Source organism: Nelumbo lutea, chromosome 3 (genome assembly GCF_056320005.1).
Source record: "Nelumbo lutea isolate HS-2025 chromosome 3, American lotus-T2T, whole genome shotgun sequence".
Lineage (NCBI taxonomy): Eukaryota > Viridiplantae > Streptophyta > Magnoliopsida > Proteales > Nelumbonaceae > Nelumbo > Nelumbo lutea.
Window position 1 is genome coordinate 73,465,505 of NC_142686.1, and position 20,065 is coordinate 73,485,569.

At 39.9% G+C, this 20,065-nt stretch overlaps 1 protein-coding gene across 3 annotated transcripts in view; it reads left to right on the forward strand.

Moving 5' to 3' along the window:
- Positions 1-13,073: 13,073 nt before the first annotated feature.
- PDR2 (phosphate deficiency response 2) overlaps positions 13,074-20,065 on the forward strand; it is an 84,709-nt gene continuing 77,717 nt past the window's right edge. Inside the window, exons 1-4 of one of the 3 annotated variants that reach the window (XM_088978556.1) lie at positions 13,074-13,358; positions 13,487-13,746; positions 18,731-18,823; positions 19,515-19,720. In XM_088978556.1, the coding sequence (XP_088834682.1) occupies positions 13,498-13,746; positions 18,731-18,823; positions 19,515-19,720 (548 nt within the window). In that variant the 5' untranslated portion in view covers positions 13,074-13,358; positions 13,487-13,497. Of the gene's footprint in view, positions 13,359-13,479; positions 13,747-18,730; positions 18,824-19,514; positions 19,721-20,065 lie in introns of all 3 variants that reach the window. The other 2 variants (XM_088978554.1, XM_088978555.1) reach the window with 2 other exon arrangements.

The window sequence follows — 20,065 nt, forward strand, 5'->3', positions numbered from 1 at the left end:
ATACCACATGGATGCTTGCGATGAGTTCACAACTCATCAAATGCTTGCGATGAACTTATTTCCTCGCTAGCTAAGCATCGCAGAGGTTTCCTAGTGTGGGACTTCTTGTATAATACTCTGTCCAGAAGGTAAAATCTCTTGGCTCTCTCTAGAAGTTTTCTTCTCATCGTTGGGTCGACCGGTATGACTTTATTGTCTAATCAGTCTATGTACAGGTTTCTTTAATCTGCCTCACCTACCGTGAGGCACTCACCCCCATCCGTTTCTGGAATACACTTCTCACACTCACCTTGCATCGTGGTTGCGTCTAACTTCATCGCAAGCCCATAGTACCCCAAACTCTGTACCCTTCTATATAATGTGCCCATTACATCCCCGTAGTAAGTTCTGTGAGTCTCATCCAGCACCACTTACGCTTCTTTAGGCCCTAAGCACCTCGTTCTAACCCCATCATCTAGCCGACGGTATAGTACACTGTTCACTAGTTGAAACCTTAAGACTATCTTTCTGTCTTGTATTGCCACCATCAGGTTGCTCAGCTTTTGTATTATGATATGTCCCCAGTCATCCATTGCGATTTTATCCTTCTTTTCCACCCAGTAGCCCAGTCTATCAATTGAAGGTTCACAATGTGTCTGTATGGTGATGTTAATTAGGTCCTTACTGGGTTGGATTTTCAACCCCAAGGTGGTTAGTGCGTCAGTGTATCTATTCTTGGCCCTATTCTGGTATTCATACTGAAGGGATGGGAAATCCATCATATAGATGGCCGAACCATGAAGGGTGGTTGGGCGAAATTTCAAATATTTCATTCTCCCATCCGGGAATCCTATTCCTTGATTTAGAAAAAATGCATTTTTCAAGATTCGTTCTTGAAACAAACCTAACCAAATCTGAAACCAAGATTAGGGAGAGGAATATTTGATACTGAATCTATGCAAAAAGCTCCTCCCAACGTAGGTGTTCATGCCCAAAGGGAGTACCAAATCCTCTCTCCACTAAAGATGACACAGCTTAGAATGAGGCAAGATCAGCAAGTGGTTCTTCACCAACAACCTTAGATTCTTCAGCAAGAATCGAGTGGGATAGGGAGCACAGCTTCAGAATTGTTTATTCTACCGAGAAACATTATCAAGATTGAATCTTGATCACTCCAAGAGGTGGAGATCAAAGAAACTAGGGTGGCAAGAGCAGAGAGAAAGAACTGGAAGCAGAAAATAATCAAACAGGAAAGAGTCAATCTCCTAATTTGATTAAGAGTTACTTGATCCAAATCTTCATTTGGATCTGAACTCTTTAAGTGATAAGGATAATCCCTTATCTTATTGGCATAACAAGATCAACTACTCCTAATCAAATTAGAAGTTTACTTATCCAAATCTCTATTTGGATCTGGACTCTTTAACTGGATCCTCTTATCCTTATCCGCTGATCAGTACCCTGATTCTCCCCCTAATCAATTAATCCAATTAACCCAGTTCAAAATGGGTTTTAGGCCCATTAAGCTTTCAAGCTCACTTCCTTTTAATGTTGGCTAGCTTGGCTCTCTTTGTATGGTATGGAACCCTATCATTTATATCCACATCAGCCATATGGGTTCAGCCTACCCTCGGTTACAAGGCCTAGTCGAATTCACTACTGAATACAGTGAACCCCAAAGTCTAGCAGTATGGGCTCTTAATGAGCCCAACATTTACACTAAATGGTCATTGGGTCTAGCCATCTTATAAAGGCCCAAGGACTATAGGCAGATGTGAGATTAGCCCATTAGCCGATCATTCACTTTGTCCGACAAAGGGGTTGATCCTGTCAACATGATCACCCATTTAAGTGAATTCTCAAACTACCCCAACATACCCAGGTTTCGACCCCCTTTAAGGATCTCATTGATTGGCATATCAAAGACAGCCCAATCTGACACCTAGTGCAATACCATAATCGAGTCTAGGGGTTAGGTGTAGCATTCAAGTTTTGCCCATCTATTTCCAAGGTCCAGGGCAATACTAGAATTTTGTCTAGTTCACGGTTTCAAGCAAACACACCCTGCATTTATCTCAGGTCTCACCTTGGCAACAGAGACAAGCCACCCCAACCAACTTGGTAGCACATCAGGATCAGCCTTGACAGGATAAATCTCCCCAGATCTATCCAACAGCTATGAAGATTCTAAACTAACACGAGTCTCGTAATTATCTAGTTTAAGGGTATTACACAGAAACACACCAATATAACATGAATCAAATATGTATTTTATTCATTTACAATAAATGTCATAATATACATCAAACTGATTCGAATTAAGAGCATACACTGTCTAACAGCACACATGACCTCCAAGTCGCTGGGTAGTCTCAGGATCAGGGTCCTATATGGCAGAATTATTAATTCTTTGACTGTGGTGCTACTGTCCATCTGTCCGATCACTAGCTTTGAATCCCACACCACTTTGACTCTTTTAGATCCAGAATCTCTTGTTATGGTCAACCCTAGTACCAAGGCCTCGTACTCTAATATGTTGTGGGAGCAAGGGAGTTGCAATTTAAATGAGTAGGTTGAGGTGTTACCGGCGAGCAAAGTCAATGTAACTTCAGCTTCTGAAGTGCTAGTGCTACTCCCATTAAAGGTTAGTGTCAACTCTCCGTCCTCGACCACTGCGATAATGGGTATATTTTTCGGGACTTCTTTAGAAATTGGGAAGCTATCATTGGTGGGGAAGGCGGCTAAGAGATCTGCCACCACCTAACACTTGATGGCCTGGGTTGGGTATTCTCAATTGTGTATTTGCTGAGCTGCATCATCCACTTGACCAATCTTCCAAAGAAGGGAGGCCTGTCTATGAAAAACCTGATGGGATTGCTTTGCGCAATTAGCTTCAACTTTTGACCTAAGATGTAGTGTCTGAACTTCTATGTGACAAACACCAAGGCTAAGCATTGTTGCTCCATATAGGAATAGTTATTATTGCCTGGCTTCAGGGTCCTACTAGCATAATAAATCGAGCACTCAATGGTGTGTTTGGAAGCGTGTCATTAAACACTTCGAAACACCAGTTTAAACATTTATAATTTTATTCTGATTCTTAAACAACTACTAACGTAGTAAAGTGATGAGAACGGGTCATATCCACAGGGAAGCGAGGGAAAAATAATTATATACATAGATCCGAGAGAAGATAACACAAGTGGGAGTTGCAAAAATAAAAAATTAATTAATTAAAAATGGAATTCATTAACATCACATTCGAACATTACTAAGAATAACAACTGCATAAGAATAAATAAATAACTAGAACGAAATAAAAATGTCTGAGAATCCAATCAGAGGTATCAGTCTCTAGATCTCTCCTTCGACCCTCGAACTTCCCGAGTTAGGCCTTTCGTCTTACCTAGACGAATTCCAGATCTGTAGAAAATAAAACAAAGATCAAACAGAATGAAAATAAATTGCAGAAAAAAAGAAATGGAACTAGAAATGCAAGAAAGAAATTAAAACTAAAACTAAAGAGATTGGTTGGGATCCGATTCCAAAGGTGGCAGTAGTGGTGTTGGTGAACGGCAAGTAGGAACCCCTCCTCTTGCCTAGGCATCTTCCTCTTCCTCTACCCCTGAACTTCTCAATATCATCCTCCCTTCTTACTTGGGTGAATTGACCAACCCCTTCTATAGGGTCCTTGGGGTCCTTTTTATAGAGAATGGTGGATAAAACTAGGATTAGAGAAAAAGGGGGCGACAACTAGTTTTTTGCAAAAATACAGGTGCCCTAGGGTTTAGAATGAAGGGTTAGGACAGTTTTAGGGTGATCCCAAGGCTGAGAAAAAAATGAGTAGGCACCCAATATTATGTAAGGCTGAGATTTAATGGTTAAAGGTTGAATGGTGAAGAATAGAAGTTAGGTGGCTCTTAGGGTTAGATTGCTAAAAAGAGAGTGCCCTAGAATGGATGGTGGAGACTAGAAGGGATGGAAGGTAAGGATTTAGCAGTTAGGGGCGTCTAGGTTTTGTTAAGAGTGAAAAAAATGGGTTAAAAGGCGCCCTAAGGTTTGCTAAGGAGTGGGGAGCGTGCTAATATAGTAGGAGGGGCACCAAACTGGGTTTAGCAGGTAGGAGGCACCCTCCTACTTTCAGTTTTTCACAAAAACACCCCCTCTCTCGATTGGACTTCGCACCAGCTTCCCAAAATCTACATTTCAGCAATGAAAACTTCACAGTTTTGCACAAAATTTGCACAGAGACAGCATTGAAATTAACTGGGAAAATGACACAATTTGACTACTCTAAGGCTGAAAATACCCTTGAATTGGTGCCCTTAAGGTATCAAAATGCAAAGTTATCACTCAACACCTTCGACATTATCTTGGGTCAACAAACATCCTACGGTTTCAGAGTTTAATGAGATGTAGATGTACACCTTAAACTCCTGACCGTTTTTAGGTAGTGACATTGTCGGGACCTTAGCTAGGGTACCTTTCAACTGTTCAAACTCCTTTTGGTGCTCTGTCATCCATTTAAACTTCACAGACTTCTTGGTCAACTTCATCAGCGTCATCGTCGCATGCGCAAGGCCAGGAATGAACCTCCTAAGGTACAAAAATTTTCCTAGGAAGGTTTTCAATTATCACTCATTACTTGGAGGTGGTAAATCTAGAACTTCTTTTACATTGTCTTCATCCAAATGGATTCCTGTTTGGTTTACTTTGTACCCTAGAAACTTTCCAGATTATACTCCGGATGGATTCCAGTTAAGCCTCAGGTTGAAAGCTTTGCACTAGCTGAACACTTTTCTCATAACCTCAGGGTGATCTTCTTGCTTTTTCGCTTTGACTACTATGTCGTCCACATAATATTCAATTTCCCTGTGCATCATGTCATGGAAAACACTCATCATTGCTCTCTGATACGTGGCTCTGACATTCATTAGGTCAAAAGGCAACATCTTGTAGCAGAAGTTTCCAATAGGTGTCCTAAAAGTCATATGGAGTGCATCTGCAAGGTCCATGAAGATCTGATTATACCTGTTGTATGCATCTAGGAAGGGAAGAGTTGATTCCCTACTACTGAATCTATCAAGATCTCCATGTTTGGCAAGGGAAACTTGTCTTTGGGGTAGGCCCAGTTCAAGTCCCTAAAGTCAACATAGCACCTATGGCAAGGGTGAGTGGAGTTAGTTCACAATACTATTCTAAGAGATTAACTAGGCAGTTATACTTTAAATACTAACCTAAGTTGCTCGTTCTTCTTTTTGAATGTGACTATGTCGGCTAGCCACTGCGGGTGTGCTATAGGTTTAGTGAACCCTACTTTTAAAGTCGTTTGACATCTTCCTTAATTTTTGGGGCTACTTCTGGCTTGAAAATCCTCTGAGGTTGCTTTACAGTCTTGAACTTTGGGCCTATACATAGAGAGTCTAAGCCTGGAATCTGCTCCTACGACCAAGCAAAGATGTCTTGGAATTTTGTGGAAATGCACACAAATTAGTCTGATTTTCTTTAAACAAGTCCTAATGTTTTGCTATAAGGAAAGGGTTTTTACCTTTCAACAGTGCGACCAAGTTTTCTCTATCCTTTGGTCCTAATTTAGTCAATATGTACAATGGCCTCTTTTCTGTCCCTTATGCGGCCATGTTGATCTCCTCAAGTGGTTCTTCCACTGCATTGATGTAATCTTGCATACATTTGGGAGGTGTTGAACCTCATCATATTATTTTTTGCCTTTTTGCCCCTCTTATCATTTGGAGGGTCTTAATATTTCTAATTTGATTATTTATGTGCTTAACATATTCTAGAATTGTACCTTTGATGCTCATGGTTCTTGTTTAGGTTGCGATGTGTCTTTCTGTGATGAGACCACTGTGATGTCCTTTTGTGAAAATGGTCCAGTGAAGTAGTTCTAGTTGGAATATTATTTACAAACATGGTTATAATTGTTTTATTCAAAACTCATGCTTTGAAGATGATACATTCATATGGCAAGAATTATATATATATTGACAAGGCTTCTTGGTAATTAACAATCACAACTTGCGATAAGGTCATGTTCTATTCTAACAACATAATGCAAATGTCAGAGGATGAGTCATAGCTTATGATTAATCATACAATCATACCTCAGGGATGGCCTTCTTGGTCGCTGATGGTTCGTCGTGCTCGTAGTTTATGATGATGGTGTAATAGCTCTTTTTGTCATCGCTGGTCATTCGCACACACCTGGTCCTCTTCTTCCCTTCTGGCCTCACTGAAAGTTCGCTCTGTGTGAGGTTCAACAGTTACAGTCCTTCCACTTTGGCCATTCTTGTTTCTCCTTCATTGGTTAGCTCTGTATAATAGATTGCGTCTCGCAAGTGAGTCTCTGACTTGTCAAAAGGCACTTTGGATGCCAGAATCCTTATCACACATCCCTTGTGTTTGGCCTTTATGCACTGGTGGTACATTAACGGCACCGGGGCCAGACCATGTATTAGCGGTCATCCTAACAAAATATGATAAGCGGTCCTCCCTAAGATGGCTTGGAACTCCTGCATGATGGAGAATGGTCCAATTGTGACTTGTAGCTCGATAGATCCCTCTGTGATAGATGTGTTACCGTTGAAATCTGTCACTTCCATGGGCAAACCTTTCATCGTCTTCTTTTGTATGTTTTCATCAACTTTAAGTGCGGACGAGTATCAAGTTAACAGAGCTCCATGGGTCATCCATAGATCTTCTCATCTCAAAGACCCCCACCTTCGATGTGATGTACAAAGGCCGGTTTGTGGTGGGGGTCCATGGCTAACATGTTATCCTACTATGTTGGTCTAGTCAGAATGGTGTGGCTCCAGTGGTCTTCTTAACGTTTCTGCCAACGCTCTGATGGCCAATCTTCTCATTGAGGCGCTAGCTCCTTGCCTACTAAAATATTGTTGGAGCTTCAGACTCTGTTCAAACCTTTTTATTAGCATGTCAGGTTGATACTGGCCTAGTGCTCCAACTACAATAATACTTCCTCCCTGAGTGTGGGCCAAGAGGGGGTCTATTTCTACCTGTGTTGGGTTCCTTTTTACAAAGTTATCTAATTTTACCTTTTGTACAAATAACCTCCTCAAGGAAAAGCAGTTCATCAAATCATGATGTGGCAACTGGTGGAAGTTGTACCATCTTCCTCCACTCCTTTCCTTTTATGGGTCAACTCCCAGTGGTGGTGGTGGCAAGTTGATCACTTTGTCTTCAACCAACTTGTTCATGATCATAACTACCTCCTCCCTAGTGCAAGGAAAAGGAGGAGGGATCGACAAATTACTTCTCTTACCTTGGGGGTTGTTACGATAATAGGGCCCCTTTTTGGGCCCTCCATTGTTATTGGGCTTCTGGTCAATCGCATAAACTTCATCCCTTTCATATTGCCCTAAAACTAGCATAGACTGGGCTGAAGTATTTTTTACTGTGCATGTTGTTCTCTCTGTGCACCTCCACAACTGACTAAATATATCAATCTCCACATTTTCGATGCCTATCTTGTAGGCAGACTACATCCCCTGTACGCACTATTCGACAAAGCTCTTCTCCATGGCATGCTCGTCGAAGACGGAATGGGTCAACTTTTGAAACCTCATGACGTAGGTTAGGAGATCTTCCCCTGCACGCTAGTCTATCTTGCATAGGTCAGCCATCATCATCTTTCTCTCTAGGTTGAACCACTTCGACAGGAATTTCTTGGCCACTCGGCCCATGAACCAATGCTCCCTACAGTGAGGTTGACGAACTACGTGTATACTGGCCCCGTTAAGGACTTAGAGAACTCACAAACCTTCATATCCCCATAGAGAGCAAAGGATCCTAAGGCATCCTCAAACTTACTTACGTGCTTTTGTGGGCTTCTTTTCTGTCCGTCATACTTTGGCCACTACTAGGAGGAGTGTAGCTAATGGGGTAAGGCTTATACAAGATCCGATCGGAGTAGGGCTTTTGCAAAATGACCAAAGTTTGAAATTGGTTCTGAAATTCCACCACAAGCCCCTAAATGTACTCTTTCAGTTTTTCCTGGCTAGGCATGACTTCTATCACTGGGTCTAAATAGGGAGGGATTATGAACTGCCCTATGGTGGGCTGGCTAGCCTGCACGGGTATCGGATTAACCTTGACAAGTTGTTCCAGCATGGGGGGTTAAGGTTGGAGGCATGATGGCTGGTAGGGATGGACGTAGGAGCAGCAGTCGGGGTAAAGGGGGATTATTTAGTTTGGGTAGATTGTTGGAGAAGAATTTATAGGGCATTCCTCGTTTCGTATTGCATCTACTTGATGCGGTCGAACTGAGCTTCGAATTCATAGACCTTGTTCAATAGGATTTCGATGTCGACTTGGTCGGTTGCTTCTATCTCATACTGGTTCCCTATCTCTGGATGGGTATTTTTTGGGATGTTGTCATGTTCTTCAAGAATGGGTGAGAGATTGATCCTACGAGCTGCCATCCTCCATGATATCAACCAGAGATTCTAATGTAAGTGCGGTGGCAAGGCTACGTGTGGGTGGTCTCCTCGAAAGACAAAGGAAGACCCGAGGCAAGAAGTAGGGTTGAAGGCTAGGGTAAATGGTAAGGTGATGAGGACAAATGAGTGAGGGAGTGATCGAATGAATGAATTCATTATGGGATGGTATTTCATTTATAAGGAGAGATCCTAAGGTTTCGAAAGGAATGAGTCAAAAGTGTTTGATTCTCATTAGAAAAGGGAATATTGGATTTATTGTCGGTTATTAAGGAACACTAGTAGGGTTTTGCCATGTGTCTTATGAGACCCTGAGAGGACTGATTTTCCTTTCATATGAGGACTCTCATAATCCGTGTGTGCTACTTCCTTTCATGGTTCATTTAACCAACGTGGCATTAGTGACATCATTTATTAGTAGGCGCACTTTTATTTGACCCACATGGCGCTTTATCACGTGCATAACTTGAAGTTGCACATGTAGCCTATATTTATTTCTAGTTAATAGTGATCCCACGGTTTTCTAATGATCTCAGGATCATTGCAGGAATGTGCGTACCTGAATTTCATCACAGAACTTCACATATTCGAGGTTTATCATAGTAACACACGTATCTAAGGTCTATCACGGGTTCTCTTTAACCAAAGTTCATCGTGATTCATCTTAAGTATGAGTTTGTCTCAATTGTGCGATGAGTTATGCATTCATCGCAGTCGCCCGATGAATTGTAAGCTCATCACAAGTAGCTGGTGAATTGTGAGCCTATCGTAGGGGTCGTGGAATACCAATTCGTTATCCTCCGTATTCTAATGGTCTGAGCGACTACTATATACCTACACTTCCCATTTATCGATTTCGTAAGGGAAGTTGATACAATGAAGTTACTCACCAATTACATCTTTGGGCAAGGATGACACTTACGATGATGCCATGGAGGGCAACGAGCTCCTCTGTTCATACGATCGACAAAAATGGAGCGTGGCATACAGGTGTCTAGAGCTAAAGACCGAAATCATAATGAGCTCCCCTAGTTTCACTTCATAGGCACTATACATACTAGAAAACCCAATGTATTACAGAATTTTGCACAACACTATTCTTCTTAGACTGGTTGATTGTTTCATACACCTGGTTGGGTGCAATGGTGTGGATTCCATGGAGCCACTCTTGGCTCATTGGTATTGTCGGACCCATACCTTTGTTAGTGCCTTTAGCGAGTTAGGGGTAATGGTTGAAGATGTCACCACTTTGTTGGCACTTCCCCTAGTTGGGCCATTTCAGCCCATCATCTTCAATACATGGAGTCTATCCCCATGAACTCTCTAGCATATATGGGGAACTAGTGAAGGAGGTGGAGAAGTTCAAGACCAAGGTAGATGCCACATCAGCCCACAGTAAGATGCCCGTGGATGCATGGATTATACATTTCTTTGAGTGTAGAAGTGTGATGGATGTAATGGTTTGGAAGGCAAACAACCAGTGTCACTTTGATCGCCTTCGAGGTGCCTCATTGTAGCTCGCTATTACCAGAAGGAATATCAATTACCTGTAGGTGGGCTTTGCTTGTCATGGGGTTTGTTCACCGTTCATTACAATGTGGGCTACCATTTCGTGTTCATCATAAGGTGTAATAGTGTATTGGATTTTTCTTAGATTGACGATGTCATTTTATGCTTATCACAAGTTTTTGGTTGTTTTTTGTTCTCATCATAGGTCTTATAAGACATTTAATGCCCATCGGAAGTCTTAGATGGCTCTTTGTCTTCATCACAAGTGTGTGTCTTTTATCATTTCGATAAAGTGTCTTTGTGCCATTACAAATGTGTATGGGTTGGAATTTCTCCATGTGATTTTCCTTTGACATCCTCATCATAATAATTGCATGTGCTTACATAATCATTCTCTAATAGATGACCTATTGTCCCCTTCAAAATACATCTTCAAGAATAGAACAATTGTTTTTCTTCACTTGTCAATATTTTCAATTTTCTAATAGGATTTGGATGTGATAACTTGGAGGGTCCGTCCAGAAGAAACAATACCTTTTCAAATAATAGAGCCCTTTTTCTTCACCATCCCAAGAAGTCAACTATAATGCATTTCAAATACTAGTAAAGTATGTATGTGCTTTACATGTGGCAAATTTTTATGGTAGTGATTATGATGGTAAATAATATGTTTCTAAAAATTTATACAATTTTTTATATTTTTATATTTATAAAATTATTCTTATTTATTACACTTAGTTTGGTTTAATATGATAAATATATAATATTAGTTATGTGTCCAAATATTTTCTACAATTGTTTTTCTATTTTTTACACTTTCATATATTTTCACATTTTAAAATTTTGATTATCATTTATTAAAATGTTAAATTGTTAACTTGCCACCAAATAGGAAAATAAATACCTTTTTGGGTTGTTTTTAAGATTGTATTTTATTTGTATATTTTTTTATTTCATTTGAAGGGCTACACATTAGGGGTAGCCCATCCCCCAACCCAAAGGTCTCCTACAATAGGAGACCTTACCAACCAACCAGCTTTGCTATGCCTCCTACTTTTCTATTTTATTTCTACATTAATAAAAATAATTGTCCTTTATCACACATATTTTTAATATAGTTAATTAATATAAGATCTAGGGTAAAATACAAAAACCTCCCCTAAAGTTTTTGACAATCATAAAAACCTCCCCTATAGTTTCATTATAATAAATACCCCCTAAACTTTTGAGAAACTCAACAAAAACCTCATTTCCGTCATTGACATAAATGGAAAACATATACATTTATAAAATTACCCCTAAGACGTCATTTAAAGAAGTCATAAAATACCATATTTGCCCTGAGCAACACCTCCCAATTCCCTCATTTTTCGCTAATGATTAAGCACGAGCTAGCTACAACCATGGCCATTAAACCACTCTCATTCTAATGAAAGAGGGGGTCCTCAGTTGAATTCATTTATTTTCATTATAATTAATTATTTCTCCCATTTAAGCCCAAACATTTGTCGTTCAAAAAGTATTTTGGAACACCTTTATCATTGATGTCATGTATCTGCACTTTCAGAATTTTAGAATCTTCAATCCATTTGGCATCATCTCCATTTAATCTGTTAGCCTGTGTTTTCTTCAGGGCTAACCGCTACAAGGCGATTATAGGGCTTTGATGATAATTGATAAAGTTAATGGGAGCTGATCAGTTAGTCATTGTAATCAATACTAAACCCAATGGCTAATTTGACTAGTTTGTTGTGCAAAGGAGATTTTATGAGCAAAGAACCCAAAAAATAGACAAGATATGGTGTATATCCTTAGTAAAATGGTGACTTGACAAACTAGAAGATGACTCTCTATCTCTTGTTAGAGATCACATGACAAAGTTATAACAAAAGCATTATCTTTACTCTGGACTTCAAATCTAAAACTTGTATAAGGAACAAAGAGGCCAATACTCACCAAACAATGAATATGATGTAGTTGTATAAACTGTTTGGACCCTAGGAAATTGCTTACCCAGGTGTTGTATAAACATTCAAAATTTTCTTTAGTGTTCAAAGGAAATGAGATAGTGGCTAGGAAAGAATGATATGGTTTGGACTTCGAAGCATAGTTGCAGTTTTAGCGTCTTCCTTACTCCATTATCTTTTAGAGTTGGAAAAACAATAATAATACAGGGCCATTACTTTTAAGTCAATAAAAACACAAATTGATTCATATGAACTATCAAATTGTTATTGTGCTTTACTGTTTTAGTCTATTTAGTGTGTAGAAGAGAAGAAACCATTTATGGCGGGCATGACCTTAGGTAGATGCATACAAAGGAACATGTGAAGTCCGTGTTCCACATATTTCTCTCATTCCTTGGCATTATTGTAATAAAGTATGGGTGAGTATGGATTCAACTAGTTAGCCATTGGGTGAGACATTGGTTCCTGTGTTTACTCAACCCAGGAGAATAAAACAAATGCAAAGAGAAACAGGGTAGTGTTGACATGGTAGAGGAAATGAGGATGTAGATTTGTTCTCTTGACAACGGAGTTCAAGAGGAAGCTTGTGGTCATTGATAGCGTTTATAATGGCAGAGAGATGGCAGGCAAGCTTTATCTTTTTGGGCTTGGACAAGCTGACAAGGAAATGGTTGGGTTTTCCAATTGGTTCGACAAGGAAGAAACATATCTAGGTTTAAGTTTGACATGGCCAAGGAGAAGGAATAACGCATAGATCTGCCTTGATCTTGACAAAAGCAATGCCACCAATGCCATTGCCACATGGGTGGTCAGTGATGTTTTTCATGGTCAGTAACAAAAAGGGTAAAATTGGTATTTAAAAAAAATATTTATCAGTTAACTTTTTATGTCCAAATCAGTGACGAAAGGAAAGTTCTTGTTGAGTTTTTCAAAAGTTTAGGGGAGCTATTTGTTACAATGAAACTATAAGGGAGGTTTTTATGATTGTTAGAAGTTTCAGGGGTGACTTTTGTATTTTACCCTAAGTTTTAACATGGGTGATGGGACTGACGATTTTGACCCAAACCGATTAAAACCCGACCATATCCACCCATTGCAATAACGGGTCGGTTGATGTATATAAAGTGACTAATGGGTGGATTGGATCGAGGGTACCATTTGGATCGTAAATGGTCTGGGTCGAGTGGAGGGTCGACGAAGGCTTTTCTCTCTGACTCTTTCGTCTGTTCTCTATTCCGCCAGTTTCCATTGAAGCTGTTGGGGACATTAGGGTTAGCTATTTTTTTCCCAGTTCCACCGTTATAGCAGGATTGAACACCACTGTTTCTCGCAATTGAGGCTCTATTTTCATCGCTTTGCTCAACAATCTTCTCACATCCCCATTCCTGACCAGTCGTCACCATAGACGAAGTTGATTCCTCAGGCTCAGGTTTTTTCTCGTTCCTCTTCTCCCATCTTATCTATGTTAATTATTTTTTGCCATGTTTTAACTTGTTAGCAAAAAAGGGGCCCTTGAAGCATGTTTTCTGCTATACTCAATTTATTTTTAGTTCACAGGGTAGGGGGAAATGTCGAGGTTTCTTGTTGATGGGAAAGTAGTGGAAGCAGTCGACTTGCTGAAGAAGAGACGCTGGTCATGGCGATTGGACGTCTGGCCGTTTGCCATCCTTTATGCTATTTGGCTTATTACCATTGTGGCTAGCATAGACTTGGTTGACGCTCTGATAGTTTTTGGTGGTCTAGTTGCTCTTCACGTTCTGATTCTGCTTTTCACGGCTTGGTCAGTGGACTTCAAGTGTTTTGTCCAGTACAGCAAGGTACTTATGGATACAAGTCCTGAATCCTGATAGAAAACTTATATCTCGTTTGATATATATATGTTTTTAGGGATTTTTACAGTTCAGTCCACCTCAGAATAGGTCAAATTTTTATTTATGCCCAGCTCCCCCTATAAACACCATCCCCCCGTGAATTTGGCATCTTTCCCCCATGATATTGACCCTAACTGTACGATTGTACTGCGATTGTATTATGAATTCTGAGGTGGAGTGAACAATAAAACCCCCTTTTTTATTTCTTTAGATTTCAGTGATTTATTTTTCCTTGTGCTATTTGATCTACCTGCAGTTACCGGATTAATAATTTCTTTTGATGTGATAGTTTCTTAATCATATGGTTTTGGGCATCAATGCTGTTCATGCCTAAGCCTGCCACCTTATTTTCCGTCCCTACATTCCTTTCTTTTCATATTCGAAGTTGAGTGTAATTTAAAGGGCATTGAACCACAAACAAGAGTTTGTGGTCTTACTTTCTTAAAGGGGTACCCCACCCAGTGACCTATTTGGGTGTCTGATATCAGGAAGTTGCCATGTAAAAATAGTTAGGGAAGGCAATGCTTCATGCTTCATCCTTGTGTGGGGGGATAGGTGGTCTTTAGGCAAAGACTTGGATGACTTAAAGTTTTCCATGTGTATCTGTGATGGCTAAGTTGATCTATTTGTTTTACCTTACCATCCATTCAAGTGGCAACTTTCAGCCTAGCAACCTTTCCAGCATCATTTAGGAAAAGGTCCAACATGGTCGGGGATAGAGTAAACAAGGTTAGTCAAGAGGATGCCCTTATTTATGGACTGTTTGGATTAGCTGTGTCATCCCTCCATGTTGGTGAAGGGAGACACCATCAAGAAATCTAATTAGACCTGTTAGAATACCCTCACCATGAAAATGCCAATGCATACATATTTGTTTTTTGGATTGGTATATGTACACATGTCTGTGTAAGAGATGGATAAATGAAACTATGTATTTATACATGAGGACAACATATGCTGATTACAACCAGCATGCGGATATTCAATGATTTTATTAATAACTATGAATTAAAAGAACTCCCAATGTTGCAAGCCCTCTATACTTGGCCCAACTTTCAGGAGACACCAACCTGCTTCAAATTAGATAGATTCATTTTCAATGAAAGCTGGGAAAATAAGTGGACGGACTTGATAACTAGGTTTCTACCGAGAGTCGCTTCTGACCACTACCCCATTTGCCTAGAACATGAACCTTTTAGGCAAGGACCCCAACCTTTTAGGTTTGAGAACATGTGGTTGACTCACTCGGGCTTCGTGAAGAAGGTTGAGGAATAGTGGAGAGAAGACCTAAGGGGGGTGAAGCGGAAAGGGGTAAGATTTCACAAAAGACTTAAAAGATTGAGAGCACATGTGAAGGAGTGGAATAGGGAGCATTTTGGGAGAGTAGAAGAAATGAAATCCTCCTCTCTGATGACCCAAATAGAGGAACTGGATGCGAAGGAATCCCAAAGAACCATAAGCCCTCAAGAGAGAGATCGGAGATGGGAACTAAAAAAGAGAGTTAGATGAAGTTGTTTTGAGAGAAGAAGTTTCTTGGAGGTAGAAGTTTGGATGTAAATGGATTAAGGGAGGAGATGGGAACACTAAATTCTTTCATAACCTAGCCAATGGAAGGAGAAGGAAAAACTTGGTGTCCAAATTGGAAGTGGATGGAATAGTCTTTGATACCCAAGAGAGGATAGCCAATTGTTTTGTTGACCACTTCAAATCCATCTTGAGGAGACCCTTAAGACCTAGTATGGAGTTGGAAAGCGTTATCTAGCAGAGGCTTCCAGAAGAGAGTAGAAGCTAGCTGGAAAGGAATTTTGGGGAGGAAGAAATCAGAAAAGCCGTTTTTTTCAATGGACAGGTCAAAAGCACCAGGGCCAAATGGGATTACAATGGCTTTCTTCCAAGACTGTTGGGACATAGTCAAAGAAGATTTAATTGAGGTCTTTAAGGAAATTGAGGATAATCCAGTGATGAGTCATGGAATTAGTGCTACTTTTTTATCCTTAATTCCCAAGAAGAAAGAGGCCAAGCATCCAATGGATTTTAGACCTATTAGTTTGGTGACTATTGTTTACAAGATTGTGGCTAAGGTCTTATCTTTGAGGATAAAAAAGGTGCTTCCTTGTCTTTTCAGCCAAGCGCAAGGAGCTTTTGTTCAGGGGAGATAAATTGTAGATCAGATTCTAATAGCAAATGAATGTGTGGAGGAGATAAGGAGATTAGGGCGTCAAGGTTTTGTTTGCAAACTTGATCTTGAAAAGGCCTATGACTTGGTGGATTGGGAGTTTTTACTACTTGTTCTAAGGAAGTGTGGGTTTGGGGATAAATGGTTGCCTGTCCAACTGCCATTATTCCATCCTAGTCAACGGGGTAGTTAATGATTTTTTCCCAGCTAGTAGGGGTCTGAGACAAGGTGGTCCTATGTCACCGTTCATTTTCACTTTATTCACCAATGCTTTTAGTAGACTCCTCTCAGAAGCAAATAGTGCCAGATCTCTAAGAGGGTGGAGAATAGGTAGAGATAGAGTTTCAGTAACCCACCTCCAATTTGTAGATGACATAATAATCTTTTGTGAAGGTTGTGATTTGATGGAGGTAAGGAATCTGAAGGATTTATTAATTCACTTTGAGAGGGCATCAAATTTAAAGGTAAATTTTGAGAAGAGTTGTGCTGTGGGAGTTCACTTGAACAGAGAGGAGTTGGAATCTATAGCAGCCTTGCTAGAATGCACCTGCTCTCAGTGGCCTCTATTCTACCTAGGACTTTCATTATGTGCAAATCCAAAGGAAAGTAGGTTCTGGAACCCGATGGTGAAAAAATTCGAAAAGAGATTGGCAGCTTGGAAGAGAAACTATATTTCCAACGGGGGCTAGAGTTACTTTGTTAAAGCAACTTTAGCCAACTTGCCTTTATACTTCTTGTCAGTCTTTAGAATTCCTAAAAGGGAGGCAAAGAGGTTGGAAAAACTAATGAGGGATTTCTTATGGGACCTGGTGAAGAGAAAAAAAGATCACTTGATTAGGTGGGAGGTAGCGTGTTGGAGTAAGGAAGAAGGAGGCCTAGGATTAGGGAACGTGGTGAGCAAGAATGAGGCTCTTTTAGGTAAGTGGCTTTGGAGGTGGCCCCTGGAGAGGGAGAGGTTGTGGCATGAAGTACTGAAAAGTATCCATGGCTGTTCCGAATCAGGTTGGGATGTGGGAGTATCTCGAAGGGCTTTGCTCACAACACCTTGGAAGGCTATCTCTCGTATTCTCCCTAAGTTCCTCAGTTTTGTAAGGTACAATGCTTGCTCTGGAAACTCCATTCTTTTTTGGGAAGATACTTAGGTGAGCTCTCAACCCCTAAAAGACCGTTTCCCTTCTCTCTATTCCATCTCCCTCTTTAAAAAGAAACCCATTTCTTGGTTCTTTCCCCTCCCCTCCCCCGGTTTTCCCTTTGGTGGCCTTAATTTGAGATTTTGGGTTTTGAAGAGGGTTAAGGGATGAATAATCTCTTTGCGTTTCAGAGCTGTTGTTACTTCTAGATTCGGTGTGTTTGGACCCCCCTAACTCGGATAAAAGAGTCTGGTCCCTAAACCCAGTTGGCTCTTTCACTTGTGCTTCTTTCTTTAAAGCCCTTTGCTCCAACCCCTCCTCTCAGGTCTTCCCCGTTAAAGAGGTATGGTCAAGACCAATTCCCCCCAAAATAGCAATGTTCTATTGGGAAGCCTATCATTGTAAGATAAATACTGTGGAAAACTTGCAAAAGAAGAAACCTTTTATGTGTTTGTTCCCTAATTGGTGCTCTCTGTGTAAAGTGAAGGGTGAGGAATATAACCATTTGCTGATATCATGCTCCTTTGCTACCAATATTTGGAACTGGGTTGTTTCATTATTTGGGTGCAGGTGGAATTTGCCCTCTTAAGTGAAGTTTCTGTTCACTCTAGCTGCGTTTGGGAGATCGACAAAAAGAGGGAAGCTAATGTGGAAATGTATCAGAGCAGCTATGTTGTGGACTATATGGGAGGAGAGAAATGCTAGAATATTTCAAGAATAGGAAAGAAGTCTTGCTGAAATGAAGGAATGCATATTGACAAGGACTATCTCATGGTTAAATTCTTCACACTTGTTGCAGATTACTCCTTTGATGACCTAAGGAGAAATTGGGCTGCAGTGTCTGCTACAGTCTCCACCAAGATCAAATCACAAGCTGAATGGATTCCCCCACCGGATGGTGTGGTAAAATTGAATTTTGATGGAAGTTGCCAAGGTAACCCAGGGTCATCGGGAATTGGTGGGATTTTGAGAGACAAAGGCAGCAATATGTTTGTCTCTATTTTCAGGACCAGTGGGTAAAGGTGATTCAGTAAGGGCAGAGCTACTAGCAGCGATACAAGGTATACAGATGGCTAGTCAAATTGGAGTGACCAATCTGCTAGTATAAGGGGATTCCAAGGTAGTAGTAGGCTGGATAATTTTACCCCAGCAACCGCTTGTTGGGGCTACAGGGATTTGTTAAAGAAGTTAAATGGTTGACAAGGAATATGACTGTCAGGTTTCAGTGGGTCAGTAGATCAGCAAATGCAATGGCTGATTCTCTGGCCAAGCAAGGGGTAAGGGGAGATCTATTTTGGGCTACTTTATAATTGTGTCCCAGGCTTGGGCAGTTTTGGTGTATATGGTCCAGTCCTAGGGGGGTAACATCTCGTGCCTCCTCCTAGGCTGATTGTATTTTCGTTATTTGATTTAATAAAACTACCTTCATTTATAAAAAAAAAAGCTGATTGTTTGGCTTTGGAGTTGGTAAGCATCCTAGTAGATCACTTATATTTTCACCAAGCGGAACAATAGGCTATTCTTTGGTCATTTGTTGTCTTTTGATATCATGCATGTAAACCTTTTGACCAACTTCCAGCCATGACTTTGTGATGTTTGGTTAATGCTTGTTTTGGTTTTGCAGGTTAGAGATATTCATTGTGCAGATGCATGCAAAGTAATTCCTGCAAGATTTTCTGGTTCTAAGGAAGTTGTTCCACTTCATTTTCGTGGATCTGTAAGTTACCATTTTCATTTTGATTCCATTATCATGCTTCATATATTTCCAAGGATCATTGTAGGAGTAACATAAACAAGAATTGGAATTTTCCTTGTCCTGGGGGAATTAAAGCTTCATGGTTCACACAATGTATTGGAAGGATTTGAATTTTTTCCTTTTATCCAACTGTGTCTCATGTACAAATAATTCATTATATTTCTCATAAGCCATGTTGCTAATTATTTTTTTTAAAAGATCAACATTGCCTATAATTCAGCTGTAATTGGGTTGTATTTGGATTGGATTCAGCCATATCTGAATCTGGCTTCATTAGAAAATCCTATCTTCTGATTTGTTTCATCAGATGCTGCTCAAGATTTTTTTGGATCTTAATCCATGCAATTTTTTGTAAATGTTGGATTTTGTTTCTGCAATTGATTGACTGTTTCTTTCTCCTGGATTTTCCTATTTTTGTTCTCCCAAAAGTAGTTGTCTTATTCCAAGGTCTAGCAGATGTCTAATCCTTTTTAATCAACTTCTCATTAATCCCTTCTTTTTTTCAAGAATCTGGAGTATTTTAGTTCTTTATTTCTTTTTAATGTTTAAAACTCACAAGCAACCTATTATTTTTAGTTCAAATTTTCTTTAATAAATGTACCATATTAGTTGTTTTATGACCCGCTGAATAAACTATTCTGCATTTATACAGCTTGTAGCACCAGTACCACCTCTGGTGGATGCAGAAGAAATATATTTTGATTTTAGAAAGCAACGGTTCATCTTTTCAAATGAGGAGAAGACTTTTTGCAAGCTCCCTTACCCTACAAAAGAAACATTTGGATACTATCTCAGAAATACAGGCCATGGTTCAGAAGCTAAAGTTGTTGCTGCCACCAAGAAGTGGGGCCGGAATGCGTAAGTATTATTTCTCATTGTGAACCATGTATATATTTTCTTCCCCTCCTCCCAGTGTTTTAAAAGTGCAAGGGCCAACTTGCACCTGAGGTGCAAGGTGCAAGGCGAGGTGTTCACCCTTTTAAGCAAGGCGCAAAATTACAAAAAAAAGCTAAAAAAATAAAAAAGTCAGAAAATACAGAAAAAGCCAAAAAATTTAAAAAATTTAAAAAATAAAAAATATAAACTTAAGTTTTAAAATAAATGTTTTAAAAAACATATTATCTAAAATTAAAATACATAAGCATAACATGTAAAGCGTATTCAAATGAAAATTTAAAAATAAAAGCAAACATATAAAGCGTT